The sequence below is a fragment of the Scyliorhinus torazame genome, chromosome 7 (assembly GCF_047496885.1).
Source record: "Scyliorhinus torazame isolate Kashiwa2021f chromosome 7, sScyTor2.1, whole genome shotgun sequence".
Classification (NCBI taxonomy): domain Eukaryota; kingdom Metazoa; phylum Chordata; class Chondrichthyes; order Carcharhiniformes; family Scyliorhinidae; genus Scyliorhinus; species Scyliorhinus torazame.
Window position 1 is genome coordinate 257,056,843 of NC_092713.1, and position 24,167 is coordinate 257,081,009.

Genomic DNA, 24,167 nt, shown 5'->3' on the forward strand with positions numbered 1-24,167 from the left:
AATTACCATTATCCGACCACACGCAGCAATTGTCAGGGTTCCAAGGACAGGTGTGTGAGTATCCTATTTCTGAACCTGTGACAGTCACTTACGAGAATAAGTCTGCAGAGCATCAGTTTGTAGTGACTACTGGATTGGACTGTAACTTGTTGGCCCGAGATTTACTGTGTATCTTCCAGCTACAGCTAGAATGCGGAGATGAGGGGGTAACGGTTACATCATGGAGGATGAGACAACAGTGCTATATTTCTATCACCCCCCAGTGGTGGACGTTAGACGTTGAACAGTCACTGCATCACGTTACTCTGGCCTATGACAGAACTGGACGAAACAGGGAGTTGGAGGACAAATACCGGCCATTACTTGAGACCGAATGGCCAGTCAAGGTTACAGCCACAGTCACGGGAAAAGAAGGTACAGCCGATTTTGTTACAATATCACCACATTTATGGCCACAGTCAGCTTCGGTAAGCCCTCATATTACACGTCAGGTCCATGACCAGTACCATGCCAGGGATATGGGGCGAATGGTCAGGAGGGCAGTGGATCATTCAGATCCAACAGACTACGCACTTCAAGTCATGCCGGACGGCACTACCATAAAATATTTTGAGGTCCCTGAAACGATTAACACTCGACTGCAGCATCACAGGGGACATGAGTTGGAATATGTCAATCCACAGGTCTGGGCGGAATACCCATCACAAGTGGGAAAGACAATTGTTACACCTATTAAGGTGATGATTAAGGATCATGTAAAGCTACCTTCCATTCGACAATATCCCCTGAAATCTCAAGCTGCTCCATCAATAGATAAATTAATTCAAGAGCTGTTGAAACAGGGTATTTTGGTCCCTTGCCAATCAGAATGTAACACCCCCATACTTGCTGTGCCTAAACCAGCCAAATCAGACCAGTACCGATTAGTACAGGATTTACGTTCAATCAATGCCATCGCATAGCCGTTACATGCTCTCACCCTCCAACAGGATATTACGGTGTATAGCTCCCACTCGGTCATCGCACTACTGAGGCAACTGCAGACTCAGCATCATACCGCAGCTCGTCAGAATAGGTATGAGATATACCTTTTGAACAATCCACGTCTGACATTTAAATACTGTACCACTATCAATCCAGCCTGTTTTCTTAGTGGTCCCCCTGTCCATGAAGACGCACCTGGCCACGACTGATTCAGGAAACTACCACAATAAGGGGCGATTTGAGTGACATTTCGTCAGAACAACCTGACATGATTATGTGTGGTCAAATATCCCACCGGGGTTTAGTTAATGACCTACTGCAGGCCCTCCTTATGCCCGCGCAGATTTCTGTTATTAAATGCGCTGCCCACACGAATGGTACAACCCCAGTTGACGTTGGTAATGAACGAGCAGATTGTGCAGCGCGAACAACCGCGCAAATTCAGCAAGTGATGGTGCCTAAGATGTTCAGTCAGACTAAACGATCTACTATAAATATGTCTGCTTCTGACAAGTCAATGCCAACCATCCAAGACGTCATAAGGTTACAGGAGGACGCTCCTGAGAGTGATAAACAAATGTGGAAACGGTTAGGTTGTACATATGATTCTGTTTCCTCTTTATGGACCACGCCTGCACATCAGACTTGTATGTCTGATGTGCTGGCTTTATGGGTCATTGAATGTGTACACTTTGCAACACATTGTGGGGCTCGAGGGACTAGTGATTTGTTGCTGGACACTTGGTGGCACCCTAAAATGCAGGGGTTGGCCCAAAGTATCAGTAATCGGTGTTTGATTTGTCAGCAATATAACACCGGAAAAGGTATCCCTTGTGGGAAGGGGCAAACCCCGTTGCCCAGTGGTCCCTTTGAGACGCTCCAAATGGATTACATTGAGTTGGAAAGGTGTCAATGTTATAAATATGTTTTGATCATTGTGGATGTGTTCAGCAGATGGGTCGAGGCGTATCCGACTATCGATAATAAAGCTGCTACTGTGGTTAAAGTCTTGATGAGGGAAATCATTCCCCGGTACGGTATACCAGCTCAGTTAAGTTCTGATAATGGGCCTCATTTTATTGGACAAATTAACAAGGAGTTTTGCTCCCAGTTGGGCATACGCCAGCAGTTACACTGTGCTTATGGACCGCAGGCGGCCGGGTTGGTTGAGAGACACAATCAGACCCTCAAAACTAAATTGGCTAAATTAAGAGCAGACACGGGACTGACATGGCTTAAGTTGCTCCCCGTTGCCCTCTTCCAGCTGCGGGTTACACCTGCGGGACCGGCCCGGCTCTCTCCCGCCGAGATTCTTTATGGCAGGCCTCTTAGAACTCCTTGGAGCCTGCAGGTTCCCAGACGGGTTCAGTTTCATCAGATGACTGAAGAAATGACCACCTATGTTCTAGCCCTTACGCAAGTGCTCAAGGAACTCCATGGCCAGGTCCGCGCGGCTCACCAGCCATTGCCCCCAGTACCTAGCTCACTTTCAGTCCAGCCCGGTAGTTATGTCATGGTCAAAAATTGGACTAGGAAGGGGTCGGAGCCGCGATGGGACGGGCCCTTCCAAGTTCTCCTTACCACCCCCACAGCAGTTAAAGTGGAGGGGCGAAGTGCTTGGGTCCACCTACATCACTGTAAATTGAGTCCATCTCCACTACTGTAAAAGGTCGGATACTAACCTGCCTCCCTTCTCCAGTGCTATTTTACAGGTGTGGAGCATGATGGAGTGGCTACGCATCGTCTGTCTGATATTTGGCCTCACTTCGCTTGCCGTGTTATTGGCGATGGACACGGATAAGGGAAATATTATGTATCTGTGTAGCCCCAACCAATCTACAAGGATACATCACCTCTGCAAAGGTGATGTTCTTCGCTGCCCCCATATACGAGGACATGGTATCGACTCATGGAAGGTCATCAAAGTTAAGGAGAATGCAGGAGTCATGAAGCAGTTGCACCGGTCCCGGCGATGGGAAGGGAACATTATATGGACATTGCCTTGTTTTTGGAATACATGTAAATTTGATTTTGGATGTGTTAAGAGTGGTACAATAAAGGTAAAATCAGGCTGTCAGAAGAGTGTAGGAAGAGGCTATGAGAAAGAGAAAGGGACTAGAGAGAGGACGGGGCGTATGAGAAGGGAAGTACAGCTAGAACGTAGGTTACCGGGAGATACACTTAAGTTAATTAAAGGCCAAACTGAGGAAAACCCGGGTAGTATGAATCTCTTCTACCAGATTTACCACCGTCTGTATGGCCAGGGACGGGTTGTCTGCTACCCAAACCCCGCAGCGGTGTCTAGGTTATTTTCTGTTTCACCGCTTTGGGGCACTCCCCAAACGGTGGTTCATTGTCAGCATTCCGAATCACTGCCCGATCAGGTCACTCTTCCTTACGATCCGGGTTCAGCACCACCGGCTATTTGCCTTCCCCTTCCTCGGGATAATTCCCATTCACAGTACGATAGGCTGCGACGGTGGAGGGCGTACATACCTAGCCACTTCACTCCCAATAGGGATTCCCGGTCGTACGAGAATTGCTTCAGCAGTGAAGGATATGGCTGTTTGCTGGTAGAGGTGGACACAAATATAACATGTCTGTTTCCCACCTGTACGGACAGGAGGTGCCATATCACCCAGGCGTCTGGCCAATGCGTTTGTTACAACACCACTTGCGTTCCATTGAACGCCGGCCTCTAGCTCCTCTGTGGCTGGGCGAATGTCTCTCATATCACTGTTGGGACTAGGGCTTTCCGCATTGCTGGGCGGCCCGAATGGGCATTTCAAAGTTGGATAAACTGGGCTACTGGGAGGTCCTTACGCAACCGATATGCTGATTGTGATGCTAGCCTGCACACGGAACAAGGATACTACTTTTTATTTAATGGCTCAGCGACCAACGTTTTGTCACCCCCATTTCCCCGCCGAATTGCTATAGGGACTCTAGTCCCTACCACAGTCCCCTGCCCTTCGGCGTGGAACCTGCATAATCAGTTAGCACGCCGGGCAGTCTCTGCTGAATTTTGCGAGAACTGGAAAAAACCTCAGGTTCTTGCACCCAACCGGGGCCACTCAGCCGGGTGGGGCATTCTGAGCGTAATGACACTGGGAGGTGTGGGGGGTTCCTTGGCTGTCAGTGATCGGAATTATTTTATTTGCGGCCTTACCACCTTGGGAAATGAAGCCTTGGGAGCCCTCGGGGCAATAACTAAGGAGTTGTCTCAGCTACGGTTGTTTGCAATGCAGAACCGGTATGCTCTTGACTATCTTCTGGCCCGTGAGGGTGGGGCATGCGCCATAGTACAGGGCAAGTGTATCATGGGAGTTCAGGACTTGACCGTTAACATCACTAAATTTATGGATCGCATACGGGATCACTTGGACGGGATGCAGGATCCTGGCTCTTGGGGTAACTGGGGATTTGGAGGATGGAAGGACTGGTTGATAAATATGGCCATGTATCTAGTGGTAGCTATCGGCTGCATCTTTGTGGGCCTGGCCATCCTTAAATGTGTGATGGGTAGAATGCGGGGTGCACTGGATCAGATCAACGCCCCTAAAAACTTAACTGTTAAAATCCATGAGGGTGAGGCAGATGAAGAGGGGCTAAGACAGGAATTGGAAATGCAGCGACGGATCTTTTTAGATGGGGAACCGTAGCTATGGATTGGATAGTCCGGTTATCATGGAATGATAAAAGGAGGGAATGACGAATGTGATATAAAATAGTTACTTTAGAGATATTAGTTAATGTAATGTAGAAATAAGCCACTTTGATTCTGGCAGATAGAGACAAAGGGATTTGAGACCGCATGGGGAAAGCAGGAAGAGGTGTGTCTACGAGAGTGATGTTGCATTGATAGGGGCCAGAGAAAGGGATTGGAAGTGAGCCAATCAGAATAGATCAAACAGGTCAGGAGGGATATAGGCTGACCTATGGGTGTCGAGTATGTGAAACTTGATACCATTTGAATTGATTTGCAGAGATCCCTTTGTCTCTTTGTTCATTCGCTTTCTGGGATGTAGGAGCCTGGATGTCTCTTATGTTTCTGTGAAATGAATCAAGCTTGCAAGCTGAATAAAATAACTTCTTTTTACGTGCAAATCCATCTCGACTTTTATTGAGGCCAGACTGACGGAGAAAGAAATTTGGGAATCAACAATTTCTCACCCTTCCAGCACCATTGTAGATTTCCCTCCATCTACACCACTACGGGGAGGTATCTGGATGCTCTTGGACCACTTGCCAATTGCAATGAGAAGGTGGTGCCAGAAGCCTGTTGTGACTTTCCCTGCCATCTGTCACAAATGGCACGAGTGGCTTTCAGGAAAGTGGCGGCAGTTGTGGTCCGCTGGCTGCTCAGGACCCAAACCCAGACTGTGGCCCAGTCCAAGGCCTTAAGAACTTTTCTGAACGAGTCTTTTGTGGCTCTTCTGTCATATCATTCCAGGCACTTCCTCTTCTTGATACTGCAGTAGATTCCAGTTGAAGCATTGCCATTTCTCCCCTTCTCTGGGCAGTGGCAGACTTCCCCTTGGTGAGCACAATCTTGCTGGGAACCAAAGTCCTGAGTGAGGAAAATGGATGTTGGGCAAAATTTCAGGCCACTATGGCCAGAATTTCATGATCCCCTCACCGGCTGATGTTTAGGCGGGGGTGCGTGAAATTGAAGGAACGGGTGTCCCTCTGATTTCATGGACCACACAGTGATTTTATGTTGGGGTGGGCAAGGCCTCAGACGGGAAGCACACCCTTGCCCTAGTTGATGCTCTTGTGTGGCCAATTATTGGTCACTTTAGGGCCATTTCCTGCCCAGTCTCAATTTCTAGGCTGGCAGGAAGATTTACCTGGCGTGGGGGGAATCCCGGAAAAGAACTGTCCTGGGTCTCATGTGAGAAGTGGACAGCCTCTGCACCCCCCCCCCTTTCTGACTGTGGGCATGACAACTTAAGTGGCTGCTGGACCTCACTTTCCTGCTGGCCTTTCCCCCACTTTCCCGATCACCCCCTTTGTATTCCCCCAGGGCTTCCCTACCCACCCCGTGCCCTGGGACCCCCCGGTCACAGGCTCAGACATGTTGGTACGCTTCCTCTTCAGTCTACTGAAGCTCTTGTTGTTGCAGGGACTGCAGAGTTATCAGCCAGTCTAATTGGCTGGTCTAAGATGGCACTTCTTCCCGAGTGAGGGGCGGTGGTCCCACCTGCAATGTGAAATGGCTGCGGGGTACTCAGAGTTGGTGCGGATGTGGCGGGAAGGAGTCCCCGGCATCCAAATAGTTCAGGCCCTTGTCTATCAATTGGAAACACTGCAGAGCATCACAAGTGAACTTGATGATTTGGTAACTACTGTACATCATGATTAATCTGCATGTTTGAATGTCTGAACCATTCCTGCTCCGTATTATTCAATATTACTGCAAGTTTGTTAAACTTAGTTTACAATACATAATAAAACAGACAGGGCCATCTGGTTACCTCGCAAAGAGGAACGATTCGTATCTTTGCCTTCAGTTCGGGTTTTGGTTCCATCTAAAGCAGAAATAAAATGACAAATAAAATCAGGAAGTAAAACATGAATTAATTTCAAACATTAAAAAAATGTAGATCAATTTAATTAACAGGAAGGAACACCCCATTTCAAAATACAAAATGCATGCTAAATAATTAAAGGTTACATGCTTGATTCTAAATTATGGTATATTTCCCTTTATTCATATATCCATATTCATTTATCAAGGTAAAATGACAGTCCTTCTTGGAACATTTTTCACAGAGAATAAATGAAAAACTAATGGCAGATGTGGAACTTCCTTGTTCCTTTAAGTCAATTGGTGTTGAAACTACCTGAGATATTCCTCACGGCAAGTATCATGGAATTAATTTTAACTAGTCATTAGCACTTACATATGGACTGAGGTATCGTGGAGAACATGTTCTATCTTCACGCTAAGGACATCTCCTTCATGTTGTGCAGCACAACTACCAAGTCCAGTGAGACAGGTTAAAAATAGCTCTAATGGGCTAAAGTCGGCCACAGCATTTGTGAGACAGTTGGGCTGTTAGCAACAGCAGAGTTCAGTCAACCACAATCTGTAAGATCACAGCCCTTTATATCCTTCAATAGTCCATCACCATTAAGCGGATGACCAACCCTAGTTCAATGAGAAGTATAGAAGAGTGTGGCAAAAGCAGCAGCAAAGCATATCTCGAAATAAAGTGCCAACTAGATGCAGCTACAGGCCAGGACTCCGTGCATGTGAAACAACAAAAGCAGCATAGTATAGACAGAGTTACATAATCCCACATATCAAAGCTCTGGAGTCCTGCCACATTGAGTCACGAATGGTGGTGGATAATCAAACAACCAACAGGAGAATGAGGCTCCATGTACATCCCCTATCTCAATGATGGCGGAACCCAGAATGCCAGTGAAAATACAAAGTTGAAGCATTTGCAACAATCTTTAGCCAGCAGTATCACGCGCATGATTATTTTTGCCATCCTCCTGAGAGATGCCCAACGCCACAGATGCCAGTCTTTTGCTAGTCTGATTCACTGCAAGTGACATCAAGAAATAACCAAGTGCACTGGATCAGCAAAGGCTATGGGCCTCAACAACATCCCAGCTGAGGTGCAGAAGATCGGTGCTCCAGAAACGTTCTCTACCCAAGCTGTTCCAATGTAGCTACCACACTGACATTCACTTGACAATGTAGAAAATTACAATTCCTGTATCATCATACTGAGGTGTTCAACTTCTGGAATAACAATAGGAGGGAACCTCTGGGCACCGGAGAACTAAATTCCTTGAACGTGCAGCTGTCGCCCAAATTTGTGCCCATCTTCCCTGGAACTCCATGTTCGAATCCCTCCAATCAGCTTTCCACCCCTGCCACAATGCTGAAATAATTCTCATCAAAGTCACAAATTATGGGTGGGATCCACCGTTCGGTGGGTTTATCTGCTCCCGCTGCGGTCAGTGGGAATTCCCACTGAAGCTATCCCACGCCGCCAGGAAACCTACAGGCGGGGATGCTCTGCCGGCAGAAGCAGAGAATCCTGCTGCCAGTGAATGACTGGAGAATTCTGGCCTATGTGACTGCAACAAAGAGAAACCATTCCTCATTTTCTTTCTCAACCTGTCTGCAGGCTTTTGGCACAGTTGATCACACAATTCTCCTTCAAAGCCTCTACTGTTGTACAGTGGGTGGAACTTTCCTGGTCTTGTTCTATTCTTATCTATAAATCATAGCCAGAGAATCACCGTAAATGGATTATTTTCCAACTTCCCCACCATGATCTCTGGTCCTCCCCCGCAAGGGCATTTGCATGGCATGCTAATTTCTGCAGTTATGTGAAACAAAAGATCACTCAATCAATATGGTTGTTGCAGTGGAATACAAAGATTTGTGTTGTCAGTCACCAACCTTTGATCTCACCAGAGGGGCTGAAGAAATCCTATGCAGAAAGCAAACACGGAGATGAAATCACAAACAAAGGATAATACAGCAAATAAAGCTTTTCTAAACCCAAACACGCTTCAAAAGAATTGAATTGAAATGTTGGGTTTCTGACTCTCAAATGCAAGAACAAATAACGCTCGTGCATTTTTCCCTTGAAATAAATAAACTGAGGTAATCTCGCTGAAGTTATTACAATCGCAGTTGGTGTTATAACTGGGCGTAAAGATCCCAGGCTGGAACCTGGGGCGAGATTCTCCGACCCACCGCCGGGTCGGAGAATCGCCGGGGGCTGGCGTAAATCCCGCCCCCGCCGGCTGCCGAATTCTCCGGCACCGGAGATTCGGCGGGGGCGGGAATCGCGCCGCGCCGGTTGGCGGGCCCCCTCCCGCGATTCTCCGGCCCGGATGGGCCGAAGTCCCGCTGCTAGAATGCCTGTCCCACCGGTGTGAATTAAACCACCTACCTTACCGGCGGGACAAGGCGGCGCGATCTGGCCCCGGTTGGCGGGCCCACCCCCGGCGATTCTCTGGCCCGCGATGGGCCGAAGTCCCACCGCTGTCAACCCTCTCCCGCCGGCGTGGATTAAACCACCTACCTTACCGGCGGGAGCAGGCGGCGCGAGCGGGCTCCGGGATCCTGTGGGGGGGCGCGGGGCGATCTAGCCCCGGGTGTGCCCCCACGGTGGCCTGGCCCGCGATCGGGGCCCACCGATCCGTGGACGGGTCTGTGCCGTGGGGCCACTCTTTTTCTTCCGCCTTCGCCATGGTCTTCACCATGGCGGTGGCGGAAGAGACTCCCTCCACTGCGCATGCGCGGGGATGCCGTGAGCGGCCGCTAACTCTCCCGCGCATGCGCCGCCTGGCAATGTCATTTCCGCGCCAGCTGGCGGGGCGGAAATCAGTCCGGCGCGGGCCTAGCCCCTCAAGGTTAGGGCTTGGCCGGTCAAGGGGCGGAGGACACCGCACCTTTGGGCGGCGCGATGCCCGACTGATTTGCGTCGTTTTTGGCGCCGGTCGACGGACATCGCACCGATATCGGAGAATTTCGCCCCTGGTCTCAAAACACCGTAACCTTTACTTTTTAAAATAAAATGTGGAGGAGCAGAGTCACAGGACCGCTAATTAGTTTTAGCAACAAGAAGAAAACATTTATTCCACATGAAAAATTGAATTATTAAAGAAAACTCCCTCGCTTAACAATTCCTACAGTGCAGAAGTAGGCCATTCAGCCCATCGGGTCTGCACCAACCCTCTGAAAGAGCACCCTATCTAGGCTGACTCCCCCGCCTAACCTGAACATCACTGGACACTAAAGGGCAATTTATCATGGCCAATCCACGTTAACCTGCACATCTTTGGACTGTGGAAGGAAACCGGAGCACCCGAAAGAAACCCACGCAGACACGGGGAGAATGTGCAAACTCCACATCAACAGACACCCGGGGCGGGATTCTCCGACCCCCCGCTGGGTTGGAGAATCGCCGAGGGCTGGCGGGAATCCCGCCCCTGCCGTGTCCCGAATTCTCCGCCACCAGAGATTCGGCGGGGGCGTGAATCGCGCCGCGCCAGTTGGCGGGCCCACCCCCGGCGATTCTCTGGCCCGCGATGGGCCGAAGTCCCACCGCTGTCAACCCTCTCCCGCCGGCATGGATTAAACCACCTACCTTACCGGCGGGAGCAGGCGGCGCGAGCGGGCTCCGGGATCCTGTGGGGTGTGTGGGGCGATCTAGCCCCGGGGGGTGCCCCCACGGTGGCCTGTCCCGCGATCGGGGCCCACCGATCCGTGGACGGGCCTGTGCCGTGGGGGCACTCTTTTCCTTCCGCCTTCGCCATGGTCTTCGCCATGGGACCCCCTCCCCTGCGCATGCGCGGGAATGACGTCAGCAGCCGCTGACACTCCCGCGCATGCGTGGACTTACGCTGGCCGGCGAAGTCCTTTCGGCCCTGTCTGGCGTGACGCCAAAGGCCTTCCACGCCAGCCGGTGGAGCGGAAACCACTCCGGTGCGGGCCTAGCCCCTCAAGGTGAGGGCTTGGCTCCTAAAGGTGCGGAGACTTCCGCACCTTTGGGGCAGCCCTACGCCGGAGTGGTTCCCACCAGGACCCCCCGCCCCGCTGTGTAGGGAAGAATCCCGCCCCCCATGTCAGAATTGAATCCGGGTCCTTGGCACTGTGAGGCAGAAGTGCTAACCACTGAGGCACGGTGCAACCCAAATTACACACCGGTTTTAGGATTCACACCGATTACAAAATACATCTTAAGCTCCAATAACCTCATTAACACAAATTCCCTTTTAAGCACACATGATGACTGTGGGCAAATACACTTTCCACTCTGAACCCCAAGTTAATGTTTGTGGCTGTCTCCACAGAATCTCCCCAGATGATTGTCGCATGAGAGTTTCCAAACTTCCCTCCCAAAAACACGCTTAAAATCATCTCTCATAATTATAATGCTTTCCCTTGATGGTTTGGATTCGAAAATCCAGACCAGTTTTCCCAAATTACATCTTTAAACAAAGCTTCCACTCCATTTTTAACAGTGACTCCAGTCCAGGATTTCACACCAATCTCTTTAGGATTTCTTTGTCTTGACTGCTGTGCACAGTGCTCACAATTTCTTTGAATCTTGTATTCCAGACGGTATCAAAAAGGCATCAGAGATTTGTTTCACATTTGACTCTATTGTTCCACTTTAAATCTGGTTACTGCAATTGGATTGGTTTATTGTCACATGTACTGAGGTACAGTGAAAAGTATTTTTCTGCGATCAGCTCAACTCTTTAACTAAGAACACTTTGTTTACTCTTCCTTGAATTCTTCTGAACAATACCTTGTTTCTGTTCACTTAACTCCAGACCTCTTGGACACTTCTCTTCATTCATCTAGTTTCCTTAACTAGCTGCTCTTCAGATCTCTGCACTTTTCTTAACCATGGTATGGCTTTTCTTCTACCAAACCCGAGAGAGATGCTCCCTCTCTAGTTTTTTATTCCACATGCCTTCTCTCATACTACATGGGCGGGATTCTCCGATATCGGCGCGATGTCCTCCGACCGGCGCGATGTCCTCCGACCGGCGCCAAAAACGGCGCAAATCAGTCCGGCATCGCGCCGCCCCAAAGGTGCGGAAGTCTCTGCATCTTGAGCGGGCCGAGCCCTCACCTTGAGGGGCTAGGCCCGCGCCGGACTGATTTCCGCCCCGCCGGCTGGCGGGAAAAGCCTTTGGTGCCCCGCCAGCTGGCGCGGAAATGACTTTGCCGGACGGCACATGCGCGGGAGCGGCAGCGGTCGCTCACGGCATCCCCGCGCATGCGCATTGGAGGGGTCTCTTCCGCCTCCGCCATGGTGGAGACCATGGCGAAGGCGGAAGGAAAAGAGTGCCCCCACGGCACAGGCCCGCCCGCGGATCGGTGGGCCCCGATCGCTGACCAGACCACCGTGGGGGCACCCCCCGGGGCCCGATCGCCCCGCGCCCCCCCCAGGACCCCGGAGCCCGCCCGCGCCGCCGTGTCCCTCCCTCCCAAAGGTGGTTCAATCCACGCCGGCTGCGTGGGTTGACAGCGGCGGGACTTTGGCCCATCGCGGACCGGAGAACCGCCGGGGGATTTCCGCCTACCGGCGCGGTGCGATTCCCGCCCCCGCCGAATCTCCGGTGGCGGAGAATTCGCGACACGGCGGGGGCGGAATTCACGCTGGCCCCCGGCGATTCTCCGACCCGGTGGGGGGTCGGAGAATCATGCCCCATATCTCCAATTGCAGTCAAATAAGTTACAATAAATCTTAAAAGGTTCCCTACCTTACAAGGCCCCAGTTGCTAAGCAATCGGCACACATACGAACTCCTTAGTTCTGCATGAAGCTAACTATAGGTTTTACCCTTTCAGGCAGAGAAACATTAAATTTAACCCACTTAAAACTATACCTTGGGCGAGATTCTCCGAACCGCGGAATCGCCAGGGGCTGGTGTGTATCCCGCCCCCGCCGGTTGCCGAATTCTCCGGCACCAGATATTCGGCAGGGGCGGGAATCGTGCCGCGCCGGTTGGCGGGCTCCCCCCCCCCGCGATTCTCCGGCCCGGATGGGCCGAAGTCCCGCTGCTAAAATGCCTGTCCCGCCGGCGTAGATTAAACCACCTACCTTACCGGCGGGACAAGGCGGCGCGGGCGGGCTCCGGGGTCCTGGGGGGGGGCGTGGGGCAATCTGGCCCCGGGGGGTGCACCCACAGTGGCCTAGCCCGCGATCGGGGCCCACCGATCCGCGGGCGGGCCTGTGCCGTGGGGGCACTCTTTTCCTTCCGCCTTCGCCACGGTCTCCACCATGGCTGAGGCGGAAGAGACACCCTCCACTGCGCATGCGCGGGAATGCCGTCAGCGGCCGCTAACGCTCCCGCGCATGCGCCGCCCGGAGATGTCATTTCCGCGCCAGCTGGTAGGGCACCAACGGCCTATTCCGGCAGCTGGCGGGGCGGAAATTAGTCCGGCGCGGGCCTAGCTCCTTAAGGTTGGGGCTCGGCCCCCCAAGATGCGGAGCATTCCGCACCTTTGGGGCGCCGCGATGCCCGACTGATTTGCGCCGTTTTGGGCGCCAGTCGGCGGACATCGCGCCGATACCGGAGAATTTCGTCCCTGATCTCTAAAATGTACCAATACAAATATAACCCCCCTAAAACTACCTTTGTTTGCCTGACAAAGTATTTACCCAATATGTTTCCCCCTGCTTGACCTGTTCAGTGATTCCAGCATTTTATGTTTCTAGCATCCATGGTATTTTGGTTTCACAAAGAAGTATTTTTTCAACTTGGCACGCCCAAGTACAACAGCTGCAAATTCTTCTTGAAATTTGAATTAGTTAAAATTTCACAGGAAAGAGATGATCTACACTTGGAACCCAATATGTTGATTTGTTGTCGAACAGATTACTGAAAATAAAAGTCTTGAAAAGACAAGGCCGGAAGGTTTGATTTCTGGCGTGTGCTGAGCTGGCTTATCCCAGTCAGGATGACTGAAGTACGACAAATGCTTTTAGTACCCCTGATCTGAGAGGCAGAAAAACATTCGCCAGGGTGGCCAATCCTGATCATTACCCAGCAACTCCCATCAGAAAGTATGTGGATGGATATCCGTTGAGGGCAGCATTGTGCTTAAATGTGAAGGCCTCCACAGCCGACCAACACGTAATGACTGCCGATTTGGCAAAATACCAGTTGACTGCCTGCTGACTTGCACCCCAGCCAAAGTCAACACTTTCAGGAGGGTTAAGGTTAGCAAAAGAAAAAAAGAGAAATATAAAACAAATTGCAGTGTCAATATATGAAATTATAAATGTTTAGTACAGAGTCCTTACTACTTATGACAAATGCAAGTGCCATCTAAATTTTATTTCAAATACAACCAACCTCCAAGCTTTCAGTTGATCTTAAAGTAAATAAGGTGACAGAAAATAACTTAATCAAATGTCATTGAGGGGGTCCCAGCAGAGGACTTGTTCGGGGGCGGGGAGGGGAGATCTGGCAGAGGACTTGAGGGCGGAGGTTATGGCAGAGGACTTGGTGGGGTTATGGCAGGGGACAGGGGGATTCCCAGCAGAGAGTCATGGGGGCAGGCGGGGAGGGGGCGGTTGCAGTAAGGGTAAGGGGGTTAGAATCATAGAATCCCTACAGAAGGAGGGATTTGGCCCATCGAGTTTGCACTGACCCTCTGAAAGAGCGCCTTCCTCAGCCCACTCCCCCGTAAACCCGTAACTCCACCTAACCTTTGAACACTAAGGTTCAATTGTCCCATGGCCAATCCAATTAAGCTGCACCTCTTTGGATTGTGGGAGGAAACCCGAGCACCCGGAGGAAACCCACACAGACAGTTACCCGAGGCCGGAATTAAACCCAAATCCTTGGTGCTGTGAGGCAGCAGTGCCGGAAGATGCCAATGCACCATGCCTGAATGGTGAAAAGGCAGGGACTGAAGGCACAGGGGCAAAGGCCTCGGGGCCAGAAGTGGGGAAGAGATGGCCCGGGGGCACCGGAAAGGAAACGCTGAGCTCGTGTTTTGGGGGTTGGACAACCAGCATGGACTGATGGATCGTTTCATATGTGGGTGGGGAGTGGAGGGAGTAGAGAAGAGTCCGAGCTTATTGCAGACAAGGGCTAATCTAATGGTGAGGCATGGAAATAATGAGACTGAGATTTTTCTGCTACAACTCAATTAATATGTCTGCCGTCTGACTGTTCGCCCAACTATGCCCATTAAATCACTATTGATGTGTGTGAGTACCACTTATTGCTGCTCGGCAATTAATCCTTGGCATGTTAACCTCCACATTCAATTACTGCAGTAGTTTCCCTGCATCATTGACCCAGTGGGCAAGCATATACATCCCCTTTGACAGTGAGCAAGGGCACACTAGCTGAGGAGAGGGCTTTGACCAATCAAATATGCGCTGTTGCATCTTGACAGCTCCCCTTCCGCTAACCGGGTTACGCGCAAGGCCTTGGAATGAGAGCCCAGGATGCTGTAGAGTGGCCAAAGTTGTGCCTACTTGGTCAAGCTGCATGGAACAAGAGTGTTGTGGGGTCTGATCCATTCTAGGTACTGATGAAGGACAGGTCCACAATGTGGTAACCAGCACATGAGGCACTAGCCATTGAAACGCATGCTACCGAAGGTGAATATGCAAAGGATCAACCCATGGAAGCAAAAGCTAACAGTTAACTCTCTCTCTTTACTGTTGCAGTGATTAGTGTGAGGGAAAGTTGGAGCCTGTGGAAATGGCTATAATTTTTCTGAGCGGAGAGAAGATGTCAATGGAGATGTCTGGCTCTCCAGAGGAATGAGCAAAACCCTGAGGAGGAAGGGTTGTTAGGTCCTGCTCCACTGGCTCAGAAGGGACCTCAAAGAGCGGTCACTCGGAGGCGCTTTCCATGCATGTACAGACAGTGGCTGACCTTCCTGCAGATGAGCAACACCCAGTGTTGGTGAAGATCTGGTGCCTCACTTACGCACCTTTCTGCAGGGGTTGGTGCCACGAGGAGCTGGAGGGCATCCACTGCCTGTGGCTTTGAAAATCACAAACCCCCTCAGCTTTCATACCACTGGCTCCTTCCAGAGCTCCACGGGTGATCTTTCAGGTCTCCACACATAAGTACATCAAGGAGGTTACGGCCGTACTCCTTGCAAGGTCGCACAACTATTTCAATTTTGATCAGGATCAAGGTAGCCAAGATGCAAGAGCCGTCACCACTGGGTAAAATCATTTTCTCTCACATTCCCCCTAAACATCCCTCCCCTCACCTTGAACATATGTCCCCTCGTGATTGACTCTTCAACGAAGGGGAACAGCTGCTCCCTATCCATCCTGTCCATGCCCCTCATAATCTTGTACACTCAGTCAGGTCGCCCCTCAGTCTTCTCTGCTCCAACGAAAACAACCCAAGCCTATCCAACCTCTCTTCATAAATTAAATGTTCCATCCCAGGCAACATCCTCGTGATTCGCCTCTGCACCCACTACAGCGCAATCACATCCATCCTATAATTTGGCGACCAGAATTTTGCATCGTACTCCAGCTGTAGCCTCACCAAAGTTCAATACAACTCTAACATGACCTACCTGCTTTTGTAATCTATTCCTGGATTGATAAAGGCAAATGTCCCATATGCCTTTTTCACCACCCTATTAACCTGCCCTTCCACCTTCTATGAGAGATCTATGAACAAACACGCCAAAATCCCTTTTTTCCTCAGAACTTTCTTGAGTCAGGCCATTCATTGAATACCTCAAATTACTCCTTCCAAAGTATATCGCCTCAAACTTTTCAGGGTTAAATTCCATCTGCCACTTTTCTGCCCATTTGGCCATCCTGTCTATATCCTCTTTTTTTAAAATATAAATTTAGAATACCCAATTATTCTTTTTTCAATTAAGGGGCAATTTAGCATGGCCAATCCACCTAACCTGTACATCTTTGGGTTGTGGGGGTGAAACCCACGCAGACATGGGGAGAATGTGCAAACTCCACACGAACAGTGACCCAGGGCCGGGATGCGAACCTGGGTCCTCAGCGCCGTAGTCCCAGTGCTAACCACTGTGCCACACGCCGCCCCGTCTATATCTTCTTATAACCCAAGACACACAACCTCACTGTTAACCACCCAGCCAATCTTTGTGTCATCCGCAAACTTACTGATCCTACCCCGCCACATAATCATCAATGTCGTTTATGTAATTGACGAATAATAGGGCCCAGCACATCCCTTCGGTACGCCACTGGACACTGGCTCCCAGTCACTATTGCAGCTTTCTGTCATCACTCTCTGTCTCCTACAGCTAAGCCAATTTTGAATCCACTGTATCAAATTACTCTGCATTCCATATGCATTTGCCTTCTTTACAAATCTTCCATATGGGACTTAATCATGAAAAATGAAAATGAAAATCGCTTATTGTCACAAGTAGGCTTCCAATGAAGTTACTGTGAAACGCCCCTAGTCGCCACATTCCGGCGCCTGTTCGGGGAGGCAGTTACGGGAATTGAACCGTGCTGCTGGCCTGCCTTGGTCTGCTTTCAAAGCCAGCGATTTAGGCCTGTGCTAAACAGCCCCAGCTGTTATCATCTGCTCTACCTTCTTCTACAAACCTGATCATCTCCTCAAAAAATTCAATCAAATCTGTTCGACATGACCTCCCTCTGAGAAAGCAATGCTGACTATTCCTGATCAAACCTTTCCTCTCCAAGTGGAGATAGATTCTCTCCTTCAGAATTTTCTCCAATAGTTTCCCTACACAGACAAACAACAAAGAACAAAGAAATGTACAGCACAGGAACAGGCCCTTCGGCCCTCCAAGCCCGTGCCGACCATGCTGCCCGACTAAACTACAATCTTCTACACTTCCTGGGTCCGTATCCTTCTATTCCCATCCTATTCATGTATTTGTCAAGATGCCCCTTAAATGTCACTACCGTCCCTGCTTCCACCGCCTCCTTCGGTAGCGAGTTCCAGGCACCCACTACCCTCTGCCTAAAAAACTTGCCTCGTACATCTACTCTAAACCTTGCCCCTCTCACCTTAAACCTATGCCCCCTAGTAATTGACCCCTCTACCATGGGGAAAAGCCTCTGACTATCCACTCTGTCTATGCCCCTAGACCTCTATCAGGTCTCCCCTCAACCTCCTTCGTTCCAGTGAGAACAAACCGAGTTTATTCAACCGCTCCTCATAGCTAATGCCCTCCATAACCAGGCAACATTCTGGTAAATCTCTTCTGCACCCTCTCTAAAGCCTCCACATCCTTCTGGTAGTGTGGCGACCAGAATTGAACACTATACTCCACGTGTGGCCTAACTAAGGTTCTATACAGCTGCAACATGACTTGCCAATTCTTATACTCAATGCCCCGGCCAATGAAGGCAAGCATGCCGTATGCCTTCTTGACTACCTTCTCCACCTGTGTTGCCCCTTTCAATGACCTGTGGACCTGTACTCCTAGATCTCTTTGACTTTCAATACTCTTGAGGGTTCTACCATTCACTGTATATTCCCTACCTGCATTAGACCTTCCAAAATGCATGACCTCACATTTGTCCGGATTAAACTCCATCTGCCATCTCTCCGCCCAAGTCTCCAAACAATCTAAATCCTGCTGTATTCTCCGACAGTCCTCATCGCTATCCGCAATTCCACCAACCTTTGTGTCGTCTGCAAACTTACTAATCAGACCAGTTACATTTTCCTCCAAATCATTTATATATACTACAAAGAGCAAAGGTCCCAGCACTGATCCCTGTGGAACACCACTGGTCACAGCCCTCCAATGAGAAAAGCATCCTTCCATTGCTACTCTCTGCCTTCTATGGCCTAGCCAGTTCTGTATCCACCTTGCCAGCTCACCCCTGATCCCGTGTGACTTCACCTCTTGTACTAGTCTACCATGAGGGACCTTGTCAAAGGCCTTACTGAAGTCCATATAGACAACATCCACTGCCCTACCTGCATCAATCATCTTAGTGACCTCCTCGAAAAACTCTATCAAGTTAGTGAGACACGACCGCCCCTACACAAAGCCGTGCTGCCTCTCACTAATTTGCTTCCAAATGGGAGTAGATCCTGTCTCGAAGAATTCTCTCCAGTAATTTCCCTACCACTGAAGTAAGGCTCACCGGCCTGTAGTTCCCGGGATTATCCTTGCTACCCTTCTTAAACAGAGGAACAACATTGGCTATTCTCCAGTCCTCCGGGACATCCCCTGAAGACAGCGAGGATCCAAAGATTTCTGTCAAGGCCCCAGCAATTTCCTCTCCAGCCTCCTTCAGTATTCTGAGGTAGATCCCATCAGGCCCTGGGGACTTATCTCCCTTAATATTTTTTAAGACACCCAACACCTCGTCTTTTTGGATCACAATGTGACCCAGGCTATCTACACACCCTTCTCCAGACTCAACATCTACCAATTCCTTCTCTTTGGTGAATACTGATGCAAAGTATTCATTTAGTACCTCGCCCATTTCCTCTGGCTCCACACATAGATTCCCTTGCCTATCCTTCAGTGGGCCAACCCTTTCCCTGGCTACCCTCTTGCTTTTTATGTACGTGTAAAAAGCCTTGGGATTTTCCTTAACCCTATTTGCCAATGACTTTTCGTGACCCCATCTAGCCCTCCTGACTCCTTGCTTAAGTTCCTTCCTACTTTCCTTATATTCCACGCAGGCTTCGTCTGTTCCCAGCCTTTTAGCCCTGACAAATGCCTCCTTTTTCTTTTTGACGAGGCCTACAATATCACTCGTCATCCAAGGTTCCCGAAAATTGCCGTATTTATCCTTCTTCCTCACAGGAACATGCCGGTCCTGTATTCCTTTCAACTGCCACTTGAAAGCCTCCCACATGTCAGATGTTGATTTGCCCTCAAACATCCGCCCCCAATCTATGTTCTTCAGTTCCCGCCTAATATTGTTATAATTAGCCTTCCCCCAATTTAGCACATTCATCCTAGGACCACTCTTATCCTTGTCCACCAGTACTTTAAAACTTACTAAATTGTGGTCACTGTTACCGAAATGCTCCCCTACTGAAACATCTACCACCTGGCCGGGCTCATTCCCCAATACCAGGTCCAGTACCGCCCCTTCCCTAGTTGGACTGTCTACATATTGTTTTAAGAAGCCCTCCTGGATGCTCCTTACAAACTCCGCCCCGTCTAAGCCCCTGGCACTAAGTGAGTCCCAGTCAATATTGGGGAAGTTGAAGTCTCCCATCACCACAACCCTGTTGTTTTTACTCTTTTCCAAAATCTGTCTACCTATCTGCTCCTCTATCTCCCGCTGGCTGTTGGGAGGCCTGTAGTATACCCCCAACATTGTGACTGCACCCTTCTTATTCCTGATCTCTACCCATATAGCCTCACTGCCCTCTGAGGTGTCCTCTCGCAGTACAGCTGTGATATTCTCCCGAACCAGTAGCGCAACTCCGCCTCCCCTTTTACATCCCCCTCTATCCCGCCTGAAACATCTAAATCCTGGAACGTTTAGCTGCCAATCCTGCCCTTCCCTCAACCAGGTCTCTGTAATGGCAACAACATCATAGTTCCAAGTACTAATCCAAGCTCTAAGTTCATCTGCCTTACCCGTAATACTTCTTGCATTAAAACATATGCACTTCAGTCCACCAGACCCGCTGTGTTCAGCAACTTCTCCCTGTCTGCTCTGCCTCAGAGCCACACTGTCCCTATTCCCTAGTTCTCCCTCAACGCTCTCACCTTCTGACCTATTGCTCCCGTGCCCACCCCCCTGCCATACTAGTTTAAACCCTCCCGTGTGACACTAGCAAACCTCGCGGCCAGGATATTTATGCCTCTCCGGTTTAGATGCAACCCGTCCTTCTTATACAGGTCACACCTGCCCCGGAAGAGCTCCCAGAGGTCCAGGTAATGGAAACCCTCCCTCCTACACCAGCTGTTTAGCCACGTGTTTAGCTGCTCTATCTTCCTATTTCTAGTCTCACTGGCACGTGGCACAGGGAGTAATCCCGAGATTACAACCCTCGAGGTCCTGTCTTTTAACTTTCTGCCGAGCTCCCTGAACTCCTGCTGCAGGACCTCATGCCCCTTCCTGCCTATGTCGTTAGTACCAATATGTACAACGACCTCTGCCTGTTTGCCCTCCCCTTTCAGGATGCCCTCTACCCGTTCGGAGACATCCTGGACCCTGGCACCAGGGAGGCAACATACCATCCTGGAGTCTCTTTCACGTCCACAGAAGCGCCTATCTGTGCCCCTGACTATAGAGTCCCCTATTACTATTACTCTTCTGCGCTTTGACCCTCCCTTCTGAACATCAGAGCCAGCCGTGGTGCCACTGCTCTGGCTGCTGCTGTTTTCCCCTGATAGGATATCCCCCCCGACAGTATCCAAAGGGGTATATCTGTTCGAGAGGGGGACAACCACAGGGGATTCCTGCACTGACTGCCTGCCTTTTCTGGTGGTCACCCATTTCTCTGCCTGCGCCTTGGGTGTGACCACATTTACATAACTGCGATCTATGACGCTTTCCGCCACCTGCATGCTCTTAAGTGCATCCAATTGCTGCTCCAACCGAACCATGCGGTCTGTGAGGAGCTCCAGTTGGGTGCACTTTCTGCAGATGAAGCCATCCGGGACGCTGGAAGCCTCCCGGACCTGCCACATCTCACAGTCAGAGACATGAGACTCACAGGTCTGAGGTTCACTGGCTTATCTCTAAAACCCTTCTTAAATACTGGAACCACATTAGCTGTTCCCTCTGACACCATCCCTGTGGCCAGAGAGGAATTAAAAATTTGGCCAGAGTCCCTGCAATCTCCTCCCTTGCCTCCCACAGCAGCCTGGGACACAGTTCATCCAGGCATGGAGATTTGTCCATTTTTAAGCCTGCCAACACGTCCAATATCTTGTCACTCCCTATGCCAATTTGCTCAAGAATCTCACAGTCTCCCTCCCTGAGTGCCATACCTCCATCCTCATTCTATTGGGTGAAGATTGATGTAAAGTATTTGTTCAACATTTTACCAATGTCCTCTGGCTCCACACACAGATTGCCCGCTTGGTCTCTACTGTTTCCCTGGTTGTTTTCTTCCCATTGATATATTTATAAAATATCTTGGGATTTTCCATGCTTTTACCAGCCAGAGCTTTCTCATATCCCCTCTTTGCTCTCCTAATTGCTTTGTTAAACTCCGCCCTGCACTTTCTGTAATATGCTCATGCCTCTGCTGATTTGCTCCCCTGCTAAAAGCCTCTCTTTTTCTTCTCCTCGTATCCTGAATATCTCGGGTCATCCATGGTTCTCTGGGTTTGTTATTCCTTCCTATCACCCGAGAGGGAATATGTTGGGCCTGTACCCTCCTTATTTCCATTTTGAATGCCCCCCACTGCTCTTCTGTAGATTTCCCCACAAGTAGCTGTTCTCAGTCTACCTTGGCAAGATCCTGCCTTATTTTACTAAAATCCGCTCTCCCCAATTTTTTTTTTGCAACGTGTCTATTTCTTTGTCCATAACAAGCTTAAATTGTAACATGTTGTGGTCACTATCACTAAAATGCTCCCCCCTAACAACTTCATCTACCTGTCTGGCTTCATTCTCCAGAATTAGATCCAGCACTGTGCCATCCCTTGATGGACCCTTTACATATTGACATAAAAAGTTCCCCTGTATATATTTTTAGAAATCCACTCCATCTAATCCCTTTACATGATAACTATCCCAACCCTATTGTTATTAGTTTTATACATCTCTGTGAATTGTGCACATATTTGCTCCTCAATTTCTCACTGACTACCTGGGGGTCTATAATAAACACCTAGCAATGTGGCTGCCCCTTTATTATTCCTAAGTTCTACCCACTAAGCTTCATTCGATGCCTCCTCAAAGATGTCATCTCTCCTTACTGCAGTAACTGACTTCTTAATTAATAATGCAATCCTCCTCCTCTTTTACCCCTCCCCTGTCTCGCCTGAAGTTTCTATATATCATAACGTTGAGCAGCCACTCCGGCCCCTCCTCAACCATGTATCTGTGATGGCTACTATAATCAAAATTCCATGTGTCAAATCTTGTCCTTAATTCATCTGTTTTACCTGCAATACTTCTGGCATTAAAGTAGAGGCTATCCAGCCATGCCTTATTCCCCTGAAACATAACACAGGTGTACTCCTTCTGAGTTGCTTTCAGCTGTTAGAAAAGAGGAAGTGAAACTACTTCGCTGCTTTGATGCGTTCAGGAGCTGTCAATCATAGTAAGAGTGCTTATAAATATCGTTGTTGGCATCAAAGCAGAGTACTAGAGATGCATTCAAGCATGAAGGGTAGGATAAATAAATGAACCCCCTAAGCAGCTGTGTCTGAACCATTAAGCTGTCAGTCACAAGCTCGTGAAAGATATTGCTCTGTGAAATTGAAAGTATGCTTAGCATTTCAAATGGTGTCAGGGATGCTGGCTGCGTCGCGCCGGAATCGAAACGAGATGCGGCCGGTAGATCCCAGAGGAGGTCTCCCCTGTGATTCCCGAAGGCCGTTACGCTTCGCGAAATCTAAGCAGATCTCACGAGACGCCACGATCTGGATCCTGCCCACAGTGGGCGGGACCCAGTCTCACAAGACTAAGTAAGTTTAGGAACTCACATAGCCGTGCTGATGCCAGATCGACTGGCCAGCCGGCACCTGTCAGCCTCGCTGAGGAGACCCCAATGGGGCGCTGTTCAGCTCTGATCCCCACAAATGGGGATCAGACGGAACCGTCCTGGGTGGGGGAGGGGGTCTCCCAGGCGATCGGAGGCCCCTGGGTGGTTAGCCTCCGGGCAGGGTGGCACCCTGGCACTGCCAGCCTGGCACCGTGCAACTGTCACCCTGGCACAATGACCCACTAATCCCGCCCAGAATGGACTCTCTTTTTTTTAGTTAGAACCCAGATGCAGTCTTTATAAGTTATGTGGGCTTTCGAAGAACCCTTTGCCACTTGTAATAGCTGCTGTTTTTAAACACTTTTGTCTGAGAGAGCAGATATAAGGAAAGTGAAAGTGTTCCTTAATTGATTCTTCACTGAACCGCCTGGACTGCTCTTCAGATGTCGTGCAGAGTAGTTCAGAAACAGGAGGCCACTTCAGAGTCTAAAAAGTCACACCAGGAGGATTCTGTTGGGCAGAGAGCTGCCTGAGATTATCATGCCAAGGGTGATCTTCAGGTTGCCCAGAGCTGGAAAGGGCATATCAGGCACAAGACTCCTTCCTGAGCCCACGTAACCTCCAGGGCCCTTGAGGGATCCATCCTCTGCAGCCTGGAAGAGGGACACATTACCTATGGACTGACCCCCTTGAGCCCCTCCCCCCAGGCTCCATCGCACCTGGTACAGGTATCACTGCCACGGTGTACGTGACACAGTGCCAGGGGGAAGTGCACCATTGGCAATACCAGGGGACAAGGGCTGAAGAGGATGTCTAAAGGGGGGGGGGCTGATGAGGGGGGCCGGGTTACCTTCATGTGCGCCTAGTGTGGGACGGGGGAGTGACCCTTTTTTCCCGTGGTGAGGGTTGCGGGGGTGGGGGATGCTCCTCCTTGATAAGGGGTTGGGCTTCCCTCCTTGTCAGCAGGGGGGGGGGGGGGGGAGCCAAGATTTGTATTGTTGGGGTTAGGAGGGGGGCCTGCCGCCAGACCTTGGGAGTGGGCCGGCCGCTGAATATGGCAGCCGGATATGGCAGTCGGATTTG

The 24,167-nt window shown here is 50.1% G+C and overlaps 1 protein-coding gene across 2 annotated transcripts in view; it reads right to left on the reverse strand.

The window, feature by feature from the left end:
* Positions 1-24,167, reverse strand: part of LOC140426984 (testican-1-like) — a 959,619-nt gene that overhangs the window by 87,426 nt on the left and 848,026 nt on the right. For both annotated transcript variants that reach the window (XM_072512339.1, XM_072512338.1), the window contains exon 7: positions 6,462-6,515. In XM_072512339.1, coding sequence (XP_072368440.1) covers positions 6,462-6,515 — 54 coding nt within the window. The remainder of the gene's footprint in view (positions 1-6,461; positions 6,516-24,167) is intronic.